Raw genomic sequence first — 19,523 nt, forward strand, 5'->3', positions numbered from 1 at the left:
AATATTAAAACATGTTTTCAGTTAAGTACATAACTCCACATGTGTTCATTCATAGTTGTGATGCCTTCAGTGACAATCTACAATGTAAATAGTCGTGAAAATAAAGAAAATGCATTGAATGAGAAGGTGTGTCCAAACTTTTGCTCTGTACTGTATACGTTACAAAATTATTGAACAAATATCGACATTCAGCTCCAAAAACATGTTCAGTTCTCATTAGAGATGTCCGATAATATCGGCAGGCCGATACTATCGGCCGATAAATGCTTTAAAATGAAATATCGGAAATTATCGGTATCGTTTTTTTTTTATTATCAATATCGTTTTTTGTTTTTTTATCAAATCAACATAAAAAACACAAGATACACTTACAATTAGTGCACCAACCCAAAAAACCTCCCTCCCCCATTTACACTCATTCGCACAAAAGGGTTGTTTCTTTCTGTTATTAATATTCTGGTTCCAACATTATATATCAATATATATCAATACAGTCTGCAAGGGATACAGTCCGTAAGCACACATGATTGTGTGTGCTGCTGGTCCACTAATAATACTAACCTTTAACAGTTAATTTTACTCATTTTCATTCATTACTAGTTTCTATGTAACTGTTTTTATATTGTTTTACTTTCTTTTTTATTCAAGAAAATGTTTTAAATTTATTTATCTTATCTTATTTTATCATTATTTATTTTATTTTATTATTATTATTTTATTTTATAAATTTTTTTAAAAAGTACCTTATCTTCACCATACCTGGTTGTCCAAATTAGGCATAATAATGTGTTAATTCCACGACTGTATATATCGGTATCGGTTGATATCGGTATCGGTACTTAAGAGTTGGACAATATCAGAATATCGGATATCGGCAAAAAGCCATTATCGGACATCCCTAGTACTAACCTTTAACAGTTAATTTTACTCATTTTCATTACTTACTAGTTTCTATGTAACTGTTTTTATATTGTTGTACTTTCTTTTTTATTCAAGAAAATGTTTTTAATTTATTTATCTTATTTCATTTTATAATTTAAAAAAAAAAAGGACCTTATCTTCACCGTACCTGGTTGTCCAAATTAGGCATAATAATGTGTTAATTCCACGACTTTATATATCGGTATTGGTAATTAAGAGTTGGACAATGTCGGAATATCGGATATCGGCAAAAAAGCCATTATCGGACATCCCCAGTACTAACCTTTAACAGTTAATTTTACTCATTTTCATTATAAACTAGTTTCTATGTAACTGTTTTTATATTGTTTTACTTTCTTTTTTATTCAAGAAAATGTTTTAAATTTATTTATCTTATTTTATTATTATTTTATTTTATTATTATTATTTTATTTTATTAATTTTTAAAAAAAGGACTTACTCTCCACCATACCTGGTTGTCAAAATTAGGCATAATAATGTGTTCATTCCACGACTGTATATATCGGTATCGGTTGATATCGGTATCGGTAATTAAGAGTTGGACAATATCGGAATATCGGCAAAAAAGCCATTATCAAACCTCCCTAGTACTAACCTTTAACAGTTAATTTGACTCATTTTCATTAATTACTAGTTTCTATGTAACTGTTTTTATATTGTTTTACTTTCTTTTTTATTCAAGAAAATGTTTTTAATTTATTTATCTTATTTTATTAATTTTAAAAAAAAGGACCTTATCTTCACCGTACCTGGTTGTCCAAATTAGGCATAATAATGTGTTAATTCCACGACTTTATATATCGGTATTGGTAATTAAGAGTTGGACAATATCGGAATATCGGCAAAAAAGCCATTATCGGACATCCCCAGTACTAACCTTTAACAGTTAATTTTACTCATTTTCATTAATTACGAGTTTCTATGTAACTGTTTTTATATTGTTTTACTTTCTTTTTTATTCAAGAAAATGTTTTAAATTTATTTATCTTATTTTATTATTATTATTTTTATTATTATTATTTTATTTTATTAATTTTTTAAAAAAGGACTTAATCTCCATACTTGGTTGTCAAAATTAGGCATAATAATGTGTTCATTCCACGACTGTATATATCGGTATCGGTTGATATCGGTATCGGTAATTAAGAGTTGGACAATATCGGAAAAAAAGCCATTATCAAACATCCCTAGTACTAACCTTTAACAGTTAATTTGACTCATTTTCATTAATTACTAGTTTCTATGTAACTGTTTTTATATTGTTTTACTTTCTTTTTTATTCAAGAAAATGTTTTTAATTTATTTATCTTATTTTATTAATTTTTTAAAAAAGGACCTTATCTTCACCATACCTGGTTGTCCAAATTAGGCATAATAATGTGTTCATTCCACGACTGTATATATCGGTATCGGTAATTAAGAGTTGGACAATATCGGAATATCGGATATCGCCATTAAAGCCATTATCGGACATCCCTAATTCTCACTGATGTAAACAGAAGAATTTTCATTCCGCTTATTTCCCATTAAATTGTCCATAAAATGTATTTTTTTCTGGTGTGTCCAAACTTCTGCTCTGTACTGTATACGTTACAAAATGATTGAACAAATATCGACATTCAGCTCCAAAAACATGTTCAGTCCTCCCAGATGTAAACAGAAGAATTTTCACTCCGCTCATTTCCCATTAAAATGTCCTTTTTTTTTGGCCCCAGGAAGTGATTGAAGCGTCACGGTCTTGTAATAAACGCTGACTTCCTTGCAAGTGGGAGCGGAGTAATGATTACACCTTGCACCAAAAGGTGGATTCAAAGCAGGTGCGAGATCTGATGTTGTGCTTTTAGGTCCTCAAACGACGTGGTTGGTTTATGACTTCACACGGTGGTGGTCCTACTTGAAAGGCGCTCGCACATTTCATTTGTCCAGGTGACCGCGTGTGTAGGATATTTGGTGTGTGTGTGTGTGTGTGTGTGTGTGTGTGTGTGTTCAGAGCTTCACACCACGACCCAGCTGGGCCTCAGCGTAGCTCCGGAGTACTGCACCGCAGGCAAAGCCTCGCCGGGCTCGTCGTCTTCCCCTCCCGAGGCCTCGTCGGTGTCCGTGTCCACTGTGAGGAGAACCTGCCGGCCGGCAGAGGCGCAGAAAAGTGACGCAATCAGGTGAGACGCTAAACAAATACACACCCGAATAACTGAATGATGCCGAAGACGGTGCAAATATGCCCCCTGGTGGCTGTGTGCAGCATAGCAGCATGAACACGCTTGGTTGAATAGTTCCTCTCACCCGAGACTCGTCGTCCACGGCCCAGGGCAGCGGGTCGGCCTTCAGCGAGCTGTCGCACGAGTCGTCCAGGCTCTTGTTCTTCCTCATGGTCAGGCTGTCCACCACCCAGAACATGATGGACTGCAGAGGGGGAAAACGGGAAGTGAATTATATTTATATAGCGCTTTTTCTCTAGTGACTCAAAGCGCGTTACAAAGTGAAAGCCAACATGTAAGTTCCATTTAAAGCAGGTGGGTAAAGTGTCTTGCCCAAGGACACGACGGCAGTGGCTAGGATGGCGGAAGCGGGGATCGAACCCGGAACCCTCAAGTTGCTGGCACGGCCGCTCTACCAACCGAGCTACACCGCCCAAATGTTAGGTTGTGACGTCGATTTGTACGTCTAATCAACGTTGTTTCAAAGTGACTTTTAAAGGACATGCACGTATAATCAACGTTGTTTCAAAGTGACTTTTAAAGGACATGTACGTCTAATCAACGTTGTTTCAAAGTGACTTTTAAAAGGACATATACGTATGTTTCAATGTGACTTTTAAAGGACATGTACGTCTAATCAACGTTGTTTCGAAGTGACTTTTAAAGGACATGTACGTATGTTTAAGTGACTTTTAAAGGACATGTACGTCTAATCAACGTTGTTTCAAAGTGACTTTTAAAGGACATGTACGTCTAATCAACGTTGTTCCAAAGTGACTTTTAAAGGACATGTACGTCTAATCAACGTTGTTCCAAAGTGACTTTTAAAGGACATGTACGTCTAATCAACGTTGTTCCAAAGTGACTTTTAAAGGACATGTACGTCTAATCAACGTTGTTTCCAAAGTGACTTTTAAAGGACATGTACGTCTAATCAACGTTGTTTCAAAGTGACTTTTAAAAGGACATATACGTATGTTTCAAAGTGACTTTTAAAGGACATGTACGTCTAATCAACGTTTTTCCAAAGTGACTTTTAAAGGACATGTACGTATGTTTCAAAGTGACTTTTAAAAGGACATATACGTCTAATCAACGTTTTTCCAAAGTGACTTTTAAAAGGACATATACGTATGTTTCAAAGTGACTTTTATAGGACATGTACGTATGTTTCAAAGTGACTTTTATAGGACGTGTACGTATGTTTCAAAGTGACTTTTAAAGGACATGTACGTATGTTTCAAAGTGACTTTTATAGGACGTGTACGTATGTTTCAAAGTGACTTTTAAAGGACATGTACGTATGTTTCAAAGTGACTTTTAAAGGACATGTACGTATGTTTTAAAGTGACTTTTAAAGGACATGTACGTATGTTTCAAAGTGACTTTTAAAGGACATGTAAGTATAATCCCTGTTGTTTCAAAGTGACTTTTAAAGGACATGTACGTATGTGTCAAAGTGACTTTTAAAGGACATGTACATATGTTTCAAAGTGACTTTTAAAGGACATGTACGTATGTTTCAAAGTGACTTTTAAAGGACATGTACGTATGTTTCAAAGTGACTTAAAGGACATGTACGTATGTTTCAAAGTGACTTTTAAAGAACATGTACGTATGTTTCAAAGTGACTTAAAGGACATGTACGTATGTTTCAAAGTGACTTTTAAAGGACATGTACGTATGTTTTAAAGTGACTTTTAAAGGACATGTACGTATGTTTCAAAGTGACTTAAAGGACATGTACGTATGTTTCAAAGTGACTTTTAAAGGACATGTACGTATGTTTCAAAGTGACTTTTAAAGGACATGTACGTATGTTTCAAAGTGACTTTTAAAGGACATGTACGTATGTGTCAAAGTGACTTTTAAAGGACATGTACGTATGTGTCAAAGTGACTTTTAAAGGACATGTACGTATGTGTCAAAGTGACTTTTAAAGGACATGTACGTATGTGTCAAAGTGACTTTTAAAGGACATGTACGTATGTTTCAAAGTGACTTTTAAAGGACATGTACGTATGTTTCAAAGTGACTTTTAAAGGACATGTACGTATGTTTCAAAGTGACTTTTAAAGGACATGTACGTATGTTTCAAAGTGACTTTTAAAGGACATGTACGTATGTGTCAGAGTGACTTTTAAAGGACATGTACGTATGTTTCAAAGTGACTTAAAGGACATGTACGTATGTGTCAAAGTGACTTTTAAAGGACATGTACGTATGTTTCAAAGTGACTTAAAGGACATGTACGTATGTTTCAAAGTGACTTTTAAAGGACATGTACGTATGTTTCAAAGTGACTTTTAAAGGACATGTACGTATGTTTCAAAGTGACTTTTAAAGGACATGTACGTATGTGTCAAAGTGACTTTTAAAGGACATGTACGTATGTGTCAAAGTGACTTTTAAAGGACATGTACGTATGTGTCAAAGTGACTTTTAAAGGACATGTACGTATGTGTCAAAGTGACTTTTAAAGGACATGTACGTATGTTTCAAAGTGACTTTTAAAGGACATGTACGTATGTTTCAAAGTGACTTTTAAAGGACATGTACGTATGTTTCAAAGTGACTTTTAAAGGACATGTACGTATGTTTCAAAGTGACTTTTAAAGGACATGTACGTATGTGTCAGAGTGACTTTTAAAGGACATGTACGTATGTTTCAAAGTGACTTAAAGGACATGTACGTATGTGTCAAAGTGACTTTTAAAGGACATGTACGTATGTTTCAAAGTGACTTTTAAAGGACATGTACGTATGTTTCAAAGTGACTTTTAAAGGACATGTACGTCTACTCAAGGTTGTTTCCACGCCTGCTGGCTAACTGTGTGACTTGAAGAGAGGTGTGTACTCACGTTGACGATGAAGGGCACGATGAGCATGACCAGCACCAACTCCAGCTGAGGGTCAGCGATGTAGCCCAGCAGAAGCGCTTGGAGCTGTGAAGGACGGTCAGGGTTTTTTTTTTCCCGGAAAAAAATTGAAATTCACCAACTTGTTTATTTCGCGCAGGCAGTCGGAAGAGATTGACGTACTTTGGACCATCCCGGGACCAGCAACACCAGGCTGATGGCGCCTTTCTCCAGCACCATGATGAGCAGGTAGACGCCACACTGACCCAGCCACGCCGCCGCCTGGGGGGGGTCACCTGCACCAGCAATAAACCCTTTATTTGGTTCATCAACTCTTAAAGGGGCCCGATTATGCAAAACCAACTTCTGTCACGTCGTGACATTGCTGGTTTTACGAGTAGAGGAGCATGTTCGGCAGCGCGCGCACACAGAGTACTTACAAGCAGACACAGTGTGTAGACAGAAAAGGGAGAACAGACGCATTTTGGCTTAAAAAGTAAAGATAAAGGTGAAGTTATAAGACTGAAACACCCTCAGGAAGAGGTGCTTTAAGACATGGTAAAGTAAGTTTCTTACAAGTATTATTATCACTGCAGGATGAGGAATAGCTAAACATGCTTCACTACACATCGTAGGAGGATACAATAGCTCACCGGCGTCACAATGTAAACAAACGCCATGGGTGGATCTACACCTGACATCCACTGTAATGATACCAAGTACAAGGGCGTATCTAGTCGATACTACTATGATTACATCTATATATTTTATCGTCACAAAATCTTTTTCCGTTTAAATAAAATGTATATTATGTTTATAAAGTCAGTAAATACGTCCCTGGACACATGAGGACTTTGAATATGACCAATGTATGATCCTGTAACTACTTGGTATCGGCTCGATACCTAAATGTGTGGTATCATCCAAAACTAATGTAAAGTATCAAAACAAGAGAAGAATAAGTGATTATTACATTTGAACAGAAGTGTAGATAGAACATGTTGAAACAGGAAATAAGCAGATATTAACAGTAAATGAACAAGTGGATTAATAATCCATTTTTACAGTTTGTCCTTTATAATGTGTACAAAATAATAGGTGTATAAATGACACAATATGTTACTGCATAGACTAATTAGGAGTCTTTGTTTGTTTACTTACTACTAAAAGACAAGTTGTCTAGTATGTTCACTATTTTATAAATAAGGGTGATATTTGCTTATTTTCTGTCTGATAAGATCATTCTTCTCACTAAGCAGATTGAGAGTGTTTTACTTGTTTTAAGGGTTTTGGTCCTAAATGATCTCAGTAAGATATTACAGCTTGTTGCTGAGATTTGATGACCTATATTGAGTCAAACATGCTTGAAACTAGAATATCAACTGTTGCAAAGCTGTGTCATCAACACTCACAAGTATAAAACTACTTTTTTAAAGTAATCATTTCTTATTTCAAGCATGAAAAAAAAAATAATGATGCCGAGTGCATATCATTATGTCAAGATAATGGCACTAGCATTTACTTCATTTAAGAATATTTTTCAACATATTGAGCAAAAAGGTCTCTTTTTTTTTCTACCAAGAAAAGTGCACTTGTTATTAGTGAGAATATACTTATTTTAAGGTATTTTTGGGTTCATTGAGGTTAGCTAATTTGACTTGTTTTGGAAAGTCTTGACAAGCCGAATGTTCTTGTTCTAGTGGCAGATAATTTTGCTTAGTTCAAATAAAATACCCCTCATTTTTGTATTTTTTTTCTTCTTGTTTTTGAACACTGACTTTTTGCAGTGTAAATTGCAATAATAAACATACACTGCAAAAAGTCAGTGTTCAAAAACAATGAAAAAAACACAAAAATGAGGGGTATTTTACTTGAACTAAGCAAAATTATCTGCCAATAGAACAAGAAAATTTGGCTTGTCAAGACTTTCCAAAACAAGTCAAATTAGCTAACTTCAATGAACCCAAAAATACCTTAAAATAAGTATATTCTCACTAATAACAAGTGCACTTTTCTTGGTAGGAAAAAAAGAGACCTTTTTGCTCAATATGTTGAAAAATATTCTTAAATGAAGTAAATGCTAGTGCCATTATCTTGACATAATGATATGCGCTTGGCATTACATTTCTTGAAACCAGCAAACTTATACTAAAAACTAATTAATTGTTCTTAATGGAAAGGCAACAAGGCAACCGCTTGTTACTCTCGGGGTCTCCTAGCCGCTCAGGCAAATCATATGGTCTAAAAATGCATTTTTCCATCGACAACATGACATCATCGCGCCAAGTGCATGCTCTTTCAGTCAATTAGTGCAGAAGGAATATATATATATATATATATATATATATATATATATATATATATATATATATATATATATATATATATATATATATATATATATATATATATATATATATATATATATATATATATATATATATATATATATATATATATACAGCCCGGCCCCCGGCCAAATTTTTATTTATTTTTATTTTGAAGAATTTATCTAAATGTGGATGAACTATTTCTGTTCAAAATTGTTAGAAATGTTAAATGTTTAAATATTAACTGTCAGTTTACTGTACTGTGCCAACTGTACTACTATATGAGTACGTGTTTTCTATTGTTTCATTGAAAATAAAACAGAAAAGTCCATTTGGCTGTCATCTGTTTTAATTATGAGACACAATTGTGTCAAAGTCATGATTTTTGATTTCCATTCTTGAAATAAGAAATGATTACTTTAAAAAAGTAGTTTTATACTTGTGAGTGTTGATGACACAGCTTTGCAACAGTTGATATTCTAGTGTCAAGCATGTTTTACTCAATATAGGTCATCAAATCTCAGCAACAAGCTGTAATATCTTACTGAGATCATTTAGGACCAAAACACTTAAAACAAGTAAAACACTCTAACATAAAATCTGCTTAGTGAGAAGAATTATCTTATCAGACAGAAAATAAGCAAATATCACCCTTATTTGAGATATTTCATCTTACTTAGATTTCAGTTTTTGCAGGTAGTTACCTCCCAAAGGGCCTGTAATGCTTTGAGGATGAGCTTTTTCCTCCAACGAGAACATGCTGTCATGTTTTATTGCCTGTTTTTTTACTTTCAAAGCGGCGCCTTTATCAAAAAGTGCATAGAAATAATAAGCGAGTGCTGTGATATTTCGATGCTACGACATCAAAGAGCGCCTCCCCGTCTGGCCCCCGAAGCACAAGACGAGCGTTCCACACCACATTCCAGCATCCCTGCGCTCACCGTACTCTCCAAAGGTGAGCAGCGTCCACTGCTTGTGCTCCACCACTTTGGACACCACTTTAACCGCCAGCCAGATGACCAGCATCCCCACTGTGGCGTCCAGCAGGAAGTTCATCAGGTAGCTAGCAAAAAAAAGAGAAGAGGATTATTACCGCCATTTGATTTATGGAGTAAAACAAATAAGAGGCGTAACTGACAGCGAGCACGGGTCCTCCTTGGTGAGCGTGGACAGGAAGACGTTGGCGAAGTGGATGAAGAGAGCGCCGATGGCCTGCTTGGATGTGTCGTAAAACCTGCAAAGGATTTAACATTTTGTCTCATTTTCTTACGCAACATCACATAAGACCAATCTGACATGTTGCTAACGGTAACTATCAATAACTAGGAGTGTCCCGGTACAACTTGTTCAACAATTACATTTAAAAATGTAATTTTGTAGTGTGAAACATTTCGATCAAGTGAAGTTAGTCAAACGGAGAACAATGCTAGGTAAGAAAAACACTAACTTATTTATTATTAACCACCTGGAATGGACTTAAGTTGTCTTTAAGTTGAAATACAGTGGTAATTGTGTTTTACTGGTGACACCTACTTGCCACAATGATTCATTAAGTAACAGCAAGTCAAATGATGCGGACACGCTTGTTACTGGATACTGTCTAATGCGCGTCTGCCTTGGAGACTTTGTATGCATAAGTAATATGCAACTATAATTATTAGATACTTGTTTGTATTGACAAATATGCTGCTTTAGACGGCAATATTGTTCTAGTAAGGACACTTATGACGTATGTCTAGCTTGTGTGCTATTGTGTGCTGAGGTGTTGTGTAGCTGCTATCTCCATACAATACAGATATTAATCTGATATGTCGGCACAAATCATAACAATTATATTTAAAAATGTAATTTTGTACTGTGGAACGTTTTGATCAAGTGAAGTTAGTCAAACGGAGAACAATAGTAGGTAAGAAAAACACTAACTTATTTATTATTAACCACCTGGAATGGACTTAAGTTGTCTTTAAGTTGAAATAGGGTGGTAATTGTTTTTTACTGGTGACAGCTACTTGCCACAATGATTCATTAAGTAAAAGCAAGTCAAATGATGCGGACACGCTTGTTACTGGATACTGTCTAATGCGCGTCTGCCTTGGAGACTTTGTATGCATAAGTAATATGCAACTATAATTATTAGATACTTGTTTATATTGGCAAATATGCTGCTTTAGACGGCAATATTGTTCTAGTAAGGACACTTATGACGTATGTCTAGCTTGTGTGCTTAGCTGTTGTGTAGCTGCTATCTCATACCAGGTTTAGCTTTTGTAAAAACAGTTGTTAAATCCAAGAAAAGACCAACCATGTGTGCTTATTGGAGGACGTTTAGGCTGTCCACGTAAACTGGCTTCAGTACTGCTCGTAGCGGAGCTTATTTTGGATATTTCACCGATATCAGGTCAGAATACCCCTTTTAACTATCAATTACACAAAGCCTTGTGTTGAAATATTTCTTACATTTACACCTTCTTTTTTTTTAAAATATCCCCTTGGTGGAAAATGTTTGGACACCCCTATTCTATGGTGGCATCGTACATTCTAATTAGTGTGATATTATTTTTTGTTCTATACACACTAGGGCTGCAACTAACAACTAATTTGATAATCGATTAATCTGTCGATTATTACTTCGATTAATCAATTAATAATCGGATAAAAGAGACAAACTACATTTCTATCCTTTCCAGTATTTTATTGGGGGAAAAAACAGCATACTGGCACCATACTTATTTTGATTATTGTTTCTCAGCTGTTTGTAAATGTTGCAGTTTATAAATAAAGGTTTATAAAAAAATTTTAAAAAAATTAAAAAGTAGCCTCTGCGCATGCTCACAGCATAGATCCAACGAATCGATGACTAAATTAATCGCCAACTATTTTTATAATCGATTTAAATCGATTAGTTGTTGCAGCCCTAATACACACCAGTGTTGTCCCGATACCAATATCTTGGTACCGGTACCAAAATGTATTTAGATACTTTTCGCTACTTTGATACTTTCCTGAATAAAGGGGACCACAAAAATGTCATTATTGGCTTTATTTTAACAAAAAATCTTAGTGTACATGAAACATATGTTTATTATTGCAATTTAGTCCTTAAATAAAATAGTGAACATACTAGACAACTTGTCTTTTAGTAGTAAGTAAACAAACAAAGACTCCTAATTGACGTATGCAGTAACATATTGTGTCATTTATCTACCCATTATTTTGTCAACATTATAAAGGACAAACTGTAAAAATGGATTATAAATCTACTTGTTCATTTACTGTTAATATCTGCTTACTTTCTCTTTCAACATGTTCTATCTACACTTCTGTTCAAATGTAATAATCACTTATTCTTCTCTTGTTTGATACTTTACATTAGTTTTGGATGATACCACAAATTTAGGTACCAATCCGATACCAAGTAGTTACAGGGTCATACATTGGTCATATTCAAAGTCCTCATGTGTCCAGGGACGTATTTTCTGAATTTATAAGCATAATATACATTTTTTTAAACGAAAAAAGATTTTGTGATGCTTAAAAATATCGATGTAATCATAGTAGTATGAACTAGATACGCTATTGTACTTGGTATCATTACAGTGGATGTCAGGTGTAGATCCACCCATTGTGACGCCGGTGAGCTATTGTATCCTCCTACGGTGTGTAGTGAAGCATGTTTAGCTATTCCTCATCCTGCAGTGGTAATAATACTTGTAAGAAACATACTTTGTCGCCATGGAGACAAGGATTAGTGATTTAGAAGTAGCTAAAACACTGCCGACTGCGGATGGACTTTAGCCGCTATCTAGCCATGTCTTAAAGCACCTCTTCCTGAGGGCGTTTCAGTGTTATAACTTCACCTTTATCGTTAGTTTTTAAGCCAAAACGCGTACTTTTCAGAGGCGGTATAGTACCGAATATGGTTCATTAGTATCGTAGTACTATACTAGCACCGGTATACCGTACAACCCTAATACACACTATATGTTTGCTAAAAAGTGGAGATAATACAGTGTTGCCCATAAACTGGCAAGACACCTGTGGCGGTGGGGGCGTGGCTATGGGCGTGGTCACCATGACATCGAGTAATTTGCATAATTTACTACAATGATATGATTTTCTCTAAAAAGGCTGTATACTTTCTAATTAATAATAACAGTTTTGTTTTAAACGTCCATCCATCCATTTTACAATATAATTACAACACTTTATGTACATATTTATATACAGATTTGAACAATAAGTTATTCACTGAAATATATTTATTAATTGTGGTTCTTACAAAAAATACATCTTATACAATATAAAAGCTAAAATGTCTTTTAAAGCTCTGCCCCTTTAATTAGTGCATACTAAATAATGTAACTTTAGCCTACTACTACAACCATATTATTTACCAGCAACATAAAGTGAAACAGAGGCAGAGGTGTCCTGCCACAGTCAGTAACAAATAAACAGAAAACAGTAGTGGTCAAATACAAATAAGGCAACAAGAGAAGTATCCTACACTTGTCTTTTGTAAAGTAAATCTGAACAGCATATATGGGCATCTACATCAACTATATGATTTGCCTGAGAAGCTGGACAGGACAAAAAAAATAAAAAAAATAATAATAATAATTTTATTTGTGGCGGACGTAATTCTTTCGTGGCGGGCCGCCACAAATAAATGAATGTGTGGGAAACACTGTAATAAACATTTCTAACCAGATCCTCCAAGGTCGCCGGATCCCCACAGGCTCCCGGAATCTTTTCACTGCAAACAGAAATATTAAGCAAATCTACGTTATTGTTGTCACAGATGTAGTTTTTTCCAACAATGTCTCTGGCGAGCCTCTTGAGGAATCCAGCTGAATGCCTCTAGATGCTGAGCAGCACAAAACAAAATAAATCCTCCCAACAAGAGCCTATTAATAAACGACTAAGTGGAGGTGCATTGATCTCACGCGGCCTCTGGGCTCCATTCTGCAGCGCTGGGATCGCTGCGGCCGGCGCCGCTTGATGAAATCACTGCAAGTGCGTTGACCTTTCACAAAGCACAAAGTGCTGAGTGTATCCAGTGCACGCTGAGGCTGCACACTCAGATGCACTCGCCATGGCCCACATTCTCTAAGTCAGCTGCAGGAATCACAAGTTGTTTATCAGTCAACAGCCATTGTTCCTGCACAGTATATCCACTCTTACAGCCCACAGCAGGGGTCAGCAACCCGCGGCTCTTTAGCTCCCTCCTAGTGGCTCCCTGGAGCTTTTTTAAAAAATGTATGAAAATGGAAAAAAATGGGGGGAAAATATATTTTTTGTTTTAATATGGTTTCAGTAGGAGGACAAAAATGACACAAACCTCCCCCATTGTTAGAAATTAGAGATGTCCGATAATATCGGCCGATAAAATGCTTTAACATGTAATATCGGAAATTATCGGTATCGGTTTGAAAAAGTAAAATGTATGACTTTTTCAAACGCTGCTGTGTACACGGACGTAGGGAGAAGTACAGAGCGCCAATAAACCTTAAAGGCACTGCCTTTGCGTGCCGGCCCAGTCACATAATATCTACGGCTTTTCACACACACACAAGTGAATGCCATCCATACTTGGTCAACAGCCATACAGGTCACACTGAGGGTAGCCGTATAAACAACTTTAACACTGTTACAAATATGCGCCACACTGTGAACCCACACCAAAGAAGAATGACTAGGGGTGTAACGGTACACAAAAATTTCGCTTCGGTACGTACCTCGGTTTAGAGGTCACGGTTCGGTTAATTTTTGGTACAGTAAGAAAACAACAAAATATAAATTTTTGAGTTATTTATTTACCAAATTTGCAAAATCTTCCACCAAAAATATTTTTCTTAGAAGTAATCTGAACCTTGGATAGGTCAATAACTCATAATAACATTGATTTTGATTCAATATTACGTTTTGAGCAATGACAGTTTGAAAGAAAAAAACACAACTTTGTTTTATTAGTCAACATTACAACTTTTTCTAAATTACATTTAACCTTTAAGCTTTTTTTATATCACTTTTGTTATGTTTTTGTTTATTTTAATAGTATTTTTAGAATGTGCCGTGGGCCTTTAAAACATTAGCTGTGGGCCGCAAATGGCCTCCGGGGCACACTTTTGACACCCCTGCTATAGATAATAAAAAATGAAATGTGATAAATCTATGGATAAAAAGCAGAGCCTGGCGACGAATGCGCGTTTATCATAACTCTCTCTCTCTCTCTGTCTCTGCCCCTCCCTCACCAATGCTGCTGCGCGCACAATTTGTTTTGTTTTTAACCCCTTCTTAGCCCTGGACGTACATTGAAAATACACGCAACCCTAACTCAAAATGCCGGACATTTGAGGCATTTAAGAAACTCCGCCCTGACAGCTCCGCAAAAGAGGACATGTCCGGTGAAAAGAGGACGTATGGTCAGTCTATCCTAGCCCGTTAGCTGCTAGCATGCCGTGTGTTGTGCCTCGGTGTGCATTGTTTACACAACGTGCGTTACGCTACTTAATATGTCCGTGTGGAAACTCGTTCGGTACACCTTCGCACCGAACCGGTTCAATACAAATACACATACCGTTACACTCCTAAGAATGACAAACACATTTCGGGAGAACATCCGCACCGTAACACAACAGCACAAATACCCAGAACCCCTTGCAGCACTAACTCTTTCGGGACGCAACAATACACCCTCCCCCCCCCCCGCTACCCCGCCCACCTCAACCTCCTCATGCTCTCTCAGGGAGAGCATATCCCAAATTCCAAGCTGCTGTTGTAAAAAAAAAAAAGCACTTTGTGACTTCAATAATAAATATGGCAGTGCCATGTTGGCATTTTTTTCCCCATAACTTCAGTTATGAACCCTAAACTAACACCCTCCCCCTTCCACATCCCACCTCCCAAGACTGTAAATAATCAAATGTAAACAATCAAATGTAGATACCTGTTCTTATGCTTTCTGATCTCTCTCTCTATGTCCACTACTTGCTGTACATATCCTAGTAGTCTTTGGGGCGTGCTTTAAAGGCACTGCCTTTAACGTCCGCTATGAGCTGTCGTCATGTCCGCTTTTCATCCATTCTAACAACGTGCAGGCCCAGTCACAAGATATGTGCGTCTTCTGCATGAACACACACGGGAATGCAACGCATACTTGATCAACAGCGATACAGGTTACACTGAGGGTGCCCGTATAAACAACTTTAACAATGTTAGAAATATACGCCACACTGTGAACCCACACCAAACAAGAATGACAAAAACATTTCGGGAGAACATCCGCACCGTAACACAACATAAACACAACAGAACAAATACCCAGAACCTTTTGCAGCACTAACTCTTCCGGGACCCTATAATATACCCCTACTCCCCACTCCCACCTTGTAGCTCCCAGAAGAATTAGTGCTGCAAAGGGTTCTGGGTATTTGTTCTGTTGTGTTTATGTTGTGTTACGGTGCGGATGTTCTCCCGAAATGTGTTTGTCATTCTTGTTTGGTGTGGGTTCACAGTGTGGCGTATATTTCTAACAAAACTTTTCATTTCATTCATGTTTATTTCGAATATGTAGACAAAACAAAAACAACAAATTTTGAAAAAAACAACAAAAAAAACATTCAAGAATGAATAACAAAACCAATAATAATAATAATAATAATAGTAATAATAAAAAGCAAAAGAAACAAGAAATGAAAATAAACATTAATGTAAACATATCCGAAAAGGAGTGAGAAGAAGTAAAAACTTATGTACTCCCACCCCTCTTATTACTTACTGTATGTTTAATAATAATAATAATAATAGTATATAAAAATGTTATGTCATATAAATACATATACATATATAAGTATGTACATATATATATATCTACAACACACATTTAACAAGTAACTATGAATGTGACACAACTGCGTGTATACATATGCATACACATACAAACCTACTGACTCTTAGTGCAGTTCACTATATCCTGTGAACAATATATTTTTGTACATTCTTTTAAAAACATTGATGCTTGGACTTTGCTTATGTACTTCGCTCAGATTGTTCCACAACTTGACACATGTGATGGAAATGCGAAAACTTTTCATGGTGGAATTTCTCATCTGAATTTTAACTTAAAGTTGTTTATACGGCCACCCTCAGTGTAACCTGTATCGCTGTTGATCAAGTATGTCTTGCATTCACGAGCACAAGCCGCACATATTATGTGACTGGGCCAGTACACGTTGGACTGGATGAAAAACGGATGTGACGATTTTCGGGACGGGCACTGAAATCTGGTACTCTCCCGGGAGGGTTGGCAAGTATGAGAATTAGTGGTGAATGCGGTGTTACCGCTGCACCGCCGCTGAATATAATCGGCGGGCCAGCTCTAGTGTTAATTTGATATTGCCTCAAGGGCCAAGAGAAATTACACGGCGGGCCAAATTGACACCCATGCTCTAACCACTAGGCCACTGAGTAGGTTACCCTGCCGAGTTTTACACAGCACAGACACTAAGCAACGGCACATTATTTGCAGATTATTATTATTGATTTGAAGAAAAAAAATTGGACCAATTAGGTGAAATTGCATAATTTCCCATGAAAAACACTGGTTTAGGCTGCTGGCCGGCTCCTCATCACCACTTCAAGATGGCGGCCCAATTTCTCGCGTCACAGCAGCCAATGCTGCGTCTACTTATAAGATGTCTATGGTTAAAACAGCCTGATATTGACTATTAATCTAATTAAGTAGTATTGTTTTCTATTTTTTTTGTTACATTTGTCGCAACAATAACAAAAATATGATTGTTGGTGGGAGAGAGACACACTCACACATCAGCGTGCTGAAGGCGACGATGGCCAGAAGTCCCTGGATCAGAACCCCGAACCTGTCCGTCAGAGCGCCGTTGTCGCAGCCGTGAGGGTTGGCCTTGTTGATGTCGCTCATGTTGGTCACCTCCATGTCCGCCATGTTGGCCACCTCCATGTCCGCCAGGGACATTTTCACGGGGAATTGTCCGTACGTGTCCATCCCGTTACAGACAAACGCGCTCCTATTGTCCCTTTATCGCTGCGGTTTTAAAGCAAACGACGCCCTTTCACTCGAACTAATGTTGGCTAATCTAAAGTCGTGTAAAGTTGGCGCTCATTAGCAACAAAAAAACGAACGTTTATCCGGAATCATGTTTATGTCGAGGATAAACAACTGAGACTGTGGGACAAGAGGAGGCGTAACTTCCGGTTTGCGTGTGTCAAAATAAAAGTATAGGTTTTCAAGCTACGTGGAAACGGTCATCTTTTTAACTTGTTTTTACTCTTTATTAAACAAGCAACGTAAATCACAAACAACATGGAAAAATATGTGTTTTTTAAAAAACTTGTTTTTACTCTTTATTTAAACAAGCAACACGGAAAAATATGTGTTTATTTATTTTTAAACTTGTTTTTACTATTTATTTAAACAAGCAACGTAACTCACAAACATGGAAAAATACGTGTTTTTTTTAACTTGTTTTTACTCTATTTAAACAAGCAACGTAACTCACAAAAAACATGGAAAAATATGTGTTTTGTTTTTTTAAACATGTTTTTACTCTTTATTTAAACAAGCAACGTAAATCACAAACATGGAAAAATATGTGTGTTTTTTTTAAACTTGTTTTTATTCTTTATTTAAACAAGCAACGTAACTCACAAACAACATGGAAAAATATGTGTTTTTTTTTTAAACTTGTTTTTACTCTTTATTTAAACAAGCAACACGGAAAAATACGTGTTTATTTATTTTTAAACTTGTTTTTACTATTTATTTAAACAAGCAACGTAACTCACAAACATGGAAAAATACGTGTTTTGTTTTTTTAAACATGTTTTTACTCTTTATTTAAACAAGCAACGTAAATCACAAACATGGAAAAATATGTGTTTTTTTAATCTTGTTTTTACTCTTTATTTAAACAAGCAACGTAACTCACAAAAAACATGGAAAAATATGTGTTTTTTTTACTTGTTTTTACTCTTTATTTAAACAAGCAACACAGAAAAATACGTGTTTATTTATTTTTAAACTTGTTTTTACTCTTTATTTAAACAAGCAACGTAACTCACAAAAAACATGGAAAAATACGTGTTTTGTTTTTTTAAACATGTTTTTACTCTTCATTTAAACAAGCAACGTAAATCACAAACATGGAAAAATTTGTGTTTTTTTAATCTTGTTTTTACTCTTTATTTAAACAAGCAACGTAACTCACAAAAAACATGGAAAAATACGTGTTTTGTTTTTTTAAACATGTTTTTACTCTTTATTTAAACAAGCAACGTAACTCACAAAAAACATGGAAAAATATGTGGGTTTTTTTACTTGTTTTTACTCTTTATTTAAACAAGCAACATAACTCACAAACAACATGGAAAAATATGTTGTTTTTTTAAACTTCTTTTTACTCTTTATTTAAACAAGCAACACGGAAAAATACGTCTTTTTTTTTTTTTAAACTTGTTTTTACTCTTTATTTAAACAAGCAACGTAACTCACAAATATGGAAAAATACGTGTTTTTTTTTAAACTTGTTTTTACTCTTTATTTAAACAAGCAACGTAACTCACAAAAAACATGGAAAAATATGTGGTTTGTTTTTTTAAACATGTTTTTACTCTTTATTTAAACAAGCAACGTAAATCACAAACATGGAAAAATATGTGTTTTTTTTATCTTGTTTTTACTCTTTATTTAAACAAGCAACTCACAAAAAACATGGAAAATACGTGTTTTGTTTTTTTAAACATGTTTTTACTCTTTGTTTAAACAAGCAACGTAAATCACAAACATGGAAAAATATGTGTTTTTTTTAACTTGTTTTTATTCTTTATTTAAACAAGCAACGTAACTCACAAACAACATGGAAAAATATGTGTTTTTTTAAAAACTTGTTTTTACTCTTTATTTAAACAAGCAACACGGAAAAATACGTGTTTATTTTTTTTTAAACTTGTTTTTACTATTTATTCAAACAAGCAACGTAACTCACAAACATGGAAAAATACGTGTTTTTTTTAAACTTGTTTTTACTCTTTATTTAAACAAGCAACGTAACTCACAAAAAACATGGAAAAATACGTGTTTGGTTTTTTAAACATGTTTTTACTCTTTATTTAAACAAGCAACGTAAATCACAAACATGGAAAAATATGTGTTTTTTTTA

At 35.5% G+C, this 19,523-nt stretch overlaps 2 protein-coding genes across 8 annotated transcripts in view; one reads left to right on the forward strand and one right to left on the reverse strand.

Moving 5' to 3' along the window:
• Positions 1 to 1,043: 1,043 nt before the first annotated feature.
• On the reverse strand, positions 1,044 to 17,548 carry tmem110l (transmembrane protein 110, like). Its single transcript, XM_062066397.1, has 8 exons — positions 17,152 to 17,548; positions 13,033 to 13,081; positions 9,467 to 9,562; positions 9,270 to 9,391; positions 6,182 to 6,294; positions 6,002 to 6,085; positions 3,226 to 3,345; positions 1,044 to 3,062 (listed from the first exon to the last, which is right to left on the reverse strand). Exons 1-8 carry the CDS (start codon positions 17,348 to 17,350, stop codon positions 2,937 to 2,939), a joined length of 909 nt encoding a protein of 302 aa, XP_061922381.1. The 5' UTR covers positions 17,351 to 17,548; the 3' UTR covers positions 1,044 to 2,936.
• sfmbt2 (Scm like with four mbt domains 2) overlaps positions 9,166 to 19,523 on the forward strand; it is an 82,495-nt gene continuing 72,137 nt past the window's right edge. For 4 of the 7 annotated variants that reach the window (XM_062066384.1, XM_062066380.1, XM_062066381.1 and 1 more), the window contains exon 1: positions 9,166 to 9,283. In XM_062066384.1, the coding sequence (XP_061922368.1) occupies positions 9,181 to 9,283 (103 nt within the window). In that variant the 5' untranslated portion in view covers positions 9,166 to 9,180. Of the gene's footprint in view, positions 9,388 to 9,736; positions 9,759 to 19,523 lie in introns of those variants that run through there. The other 3 variants (XM_062066385.1, XM_062066386.1, XM_062066383.1) reach the window with 3 other exon arrangements.

This window comes from Entelurus aequoreus, linkage group LG12 (assembly GCF_033978785.1).
Source record: "Entelurus aequoreus isolate RoL-2023_Sb linkage group LG12, RoL_Eaeq_v1.1, whole genome shotgun sequence".
NCBI classification, from domain to species: Eukaryota; Metazoa; Chordata; class Actinopteri; order Syngnathiformes; family Syngnathidae; genus Entelurus; species Entelurus aequoreus.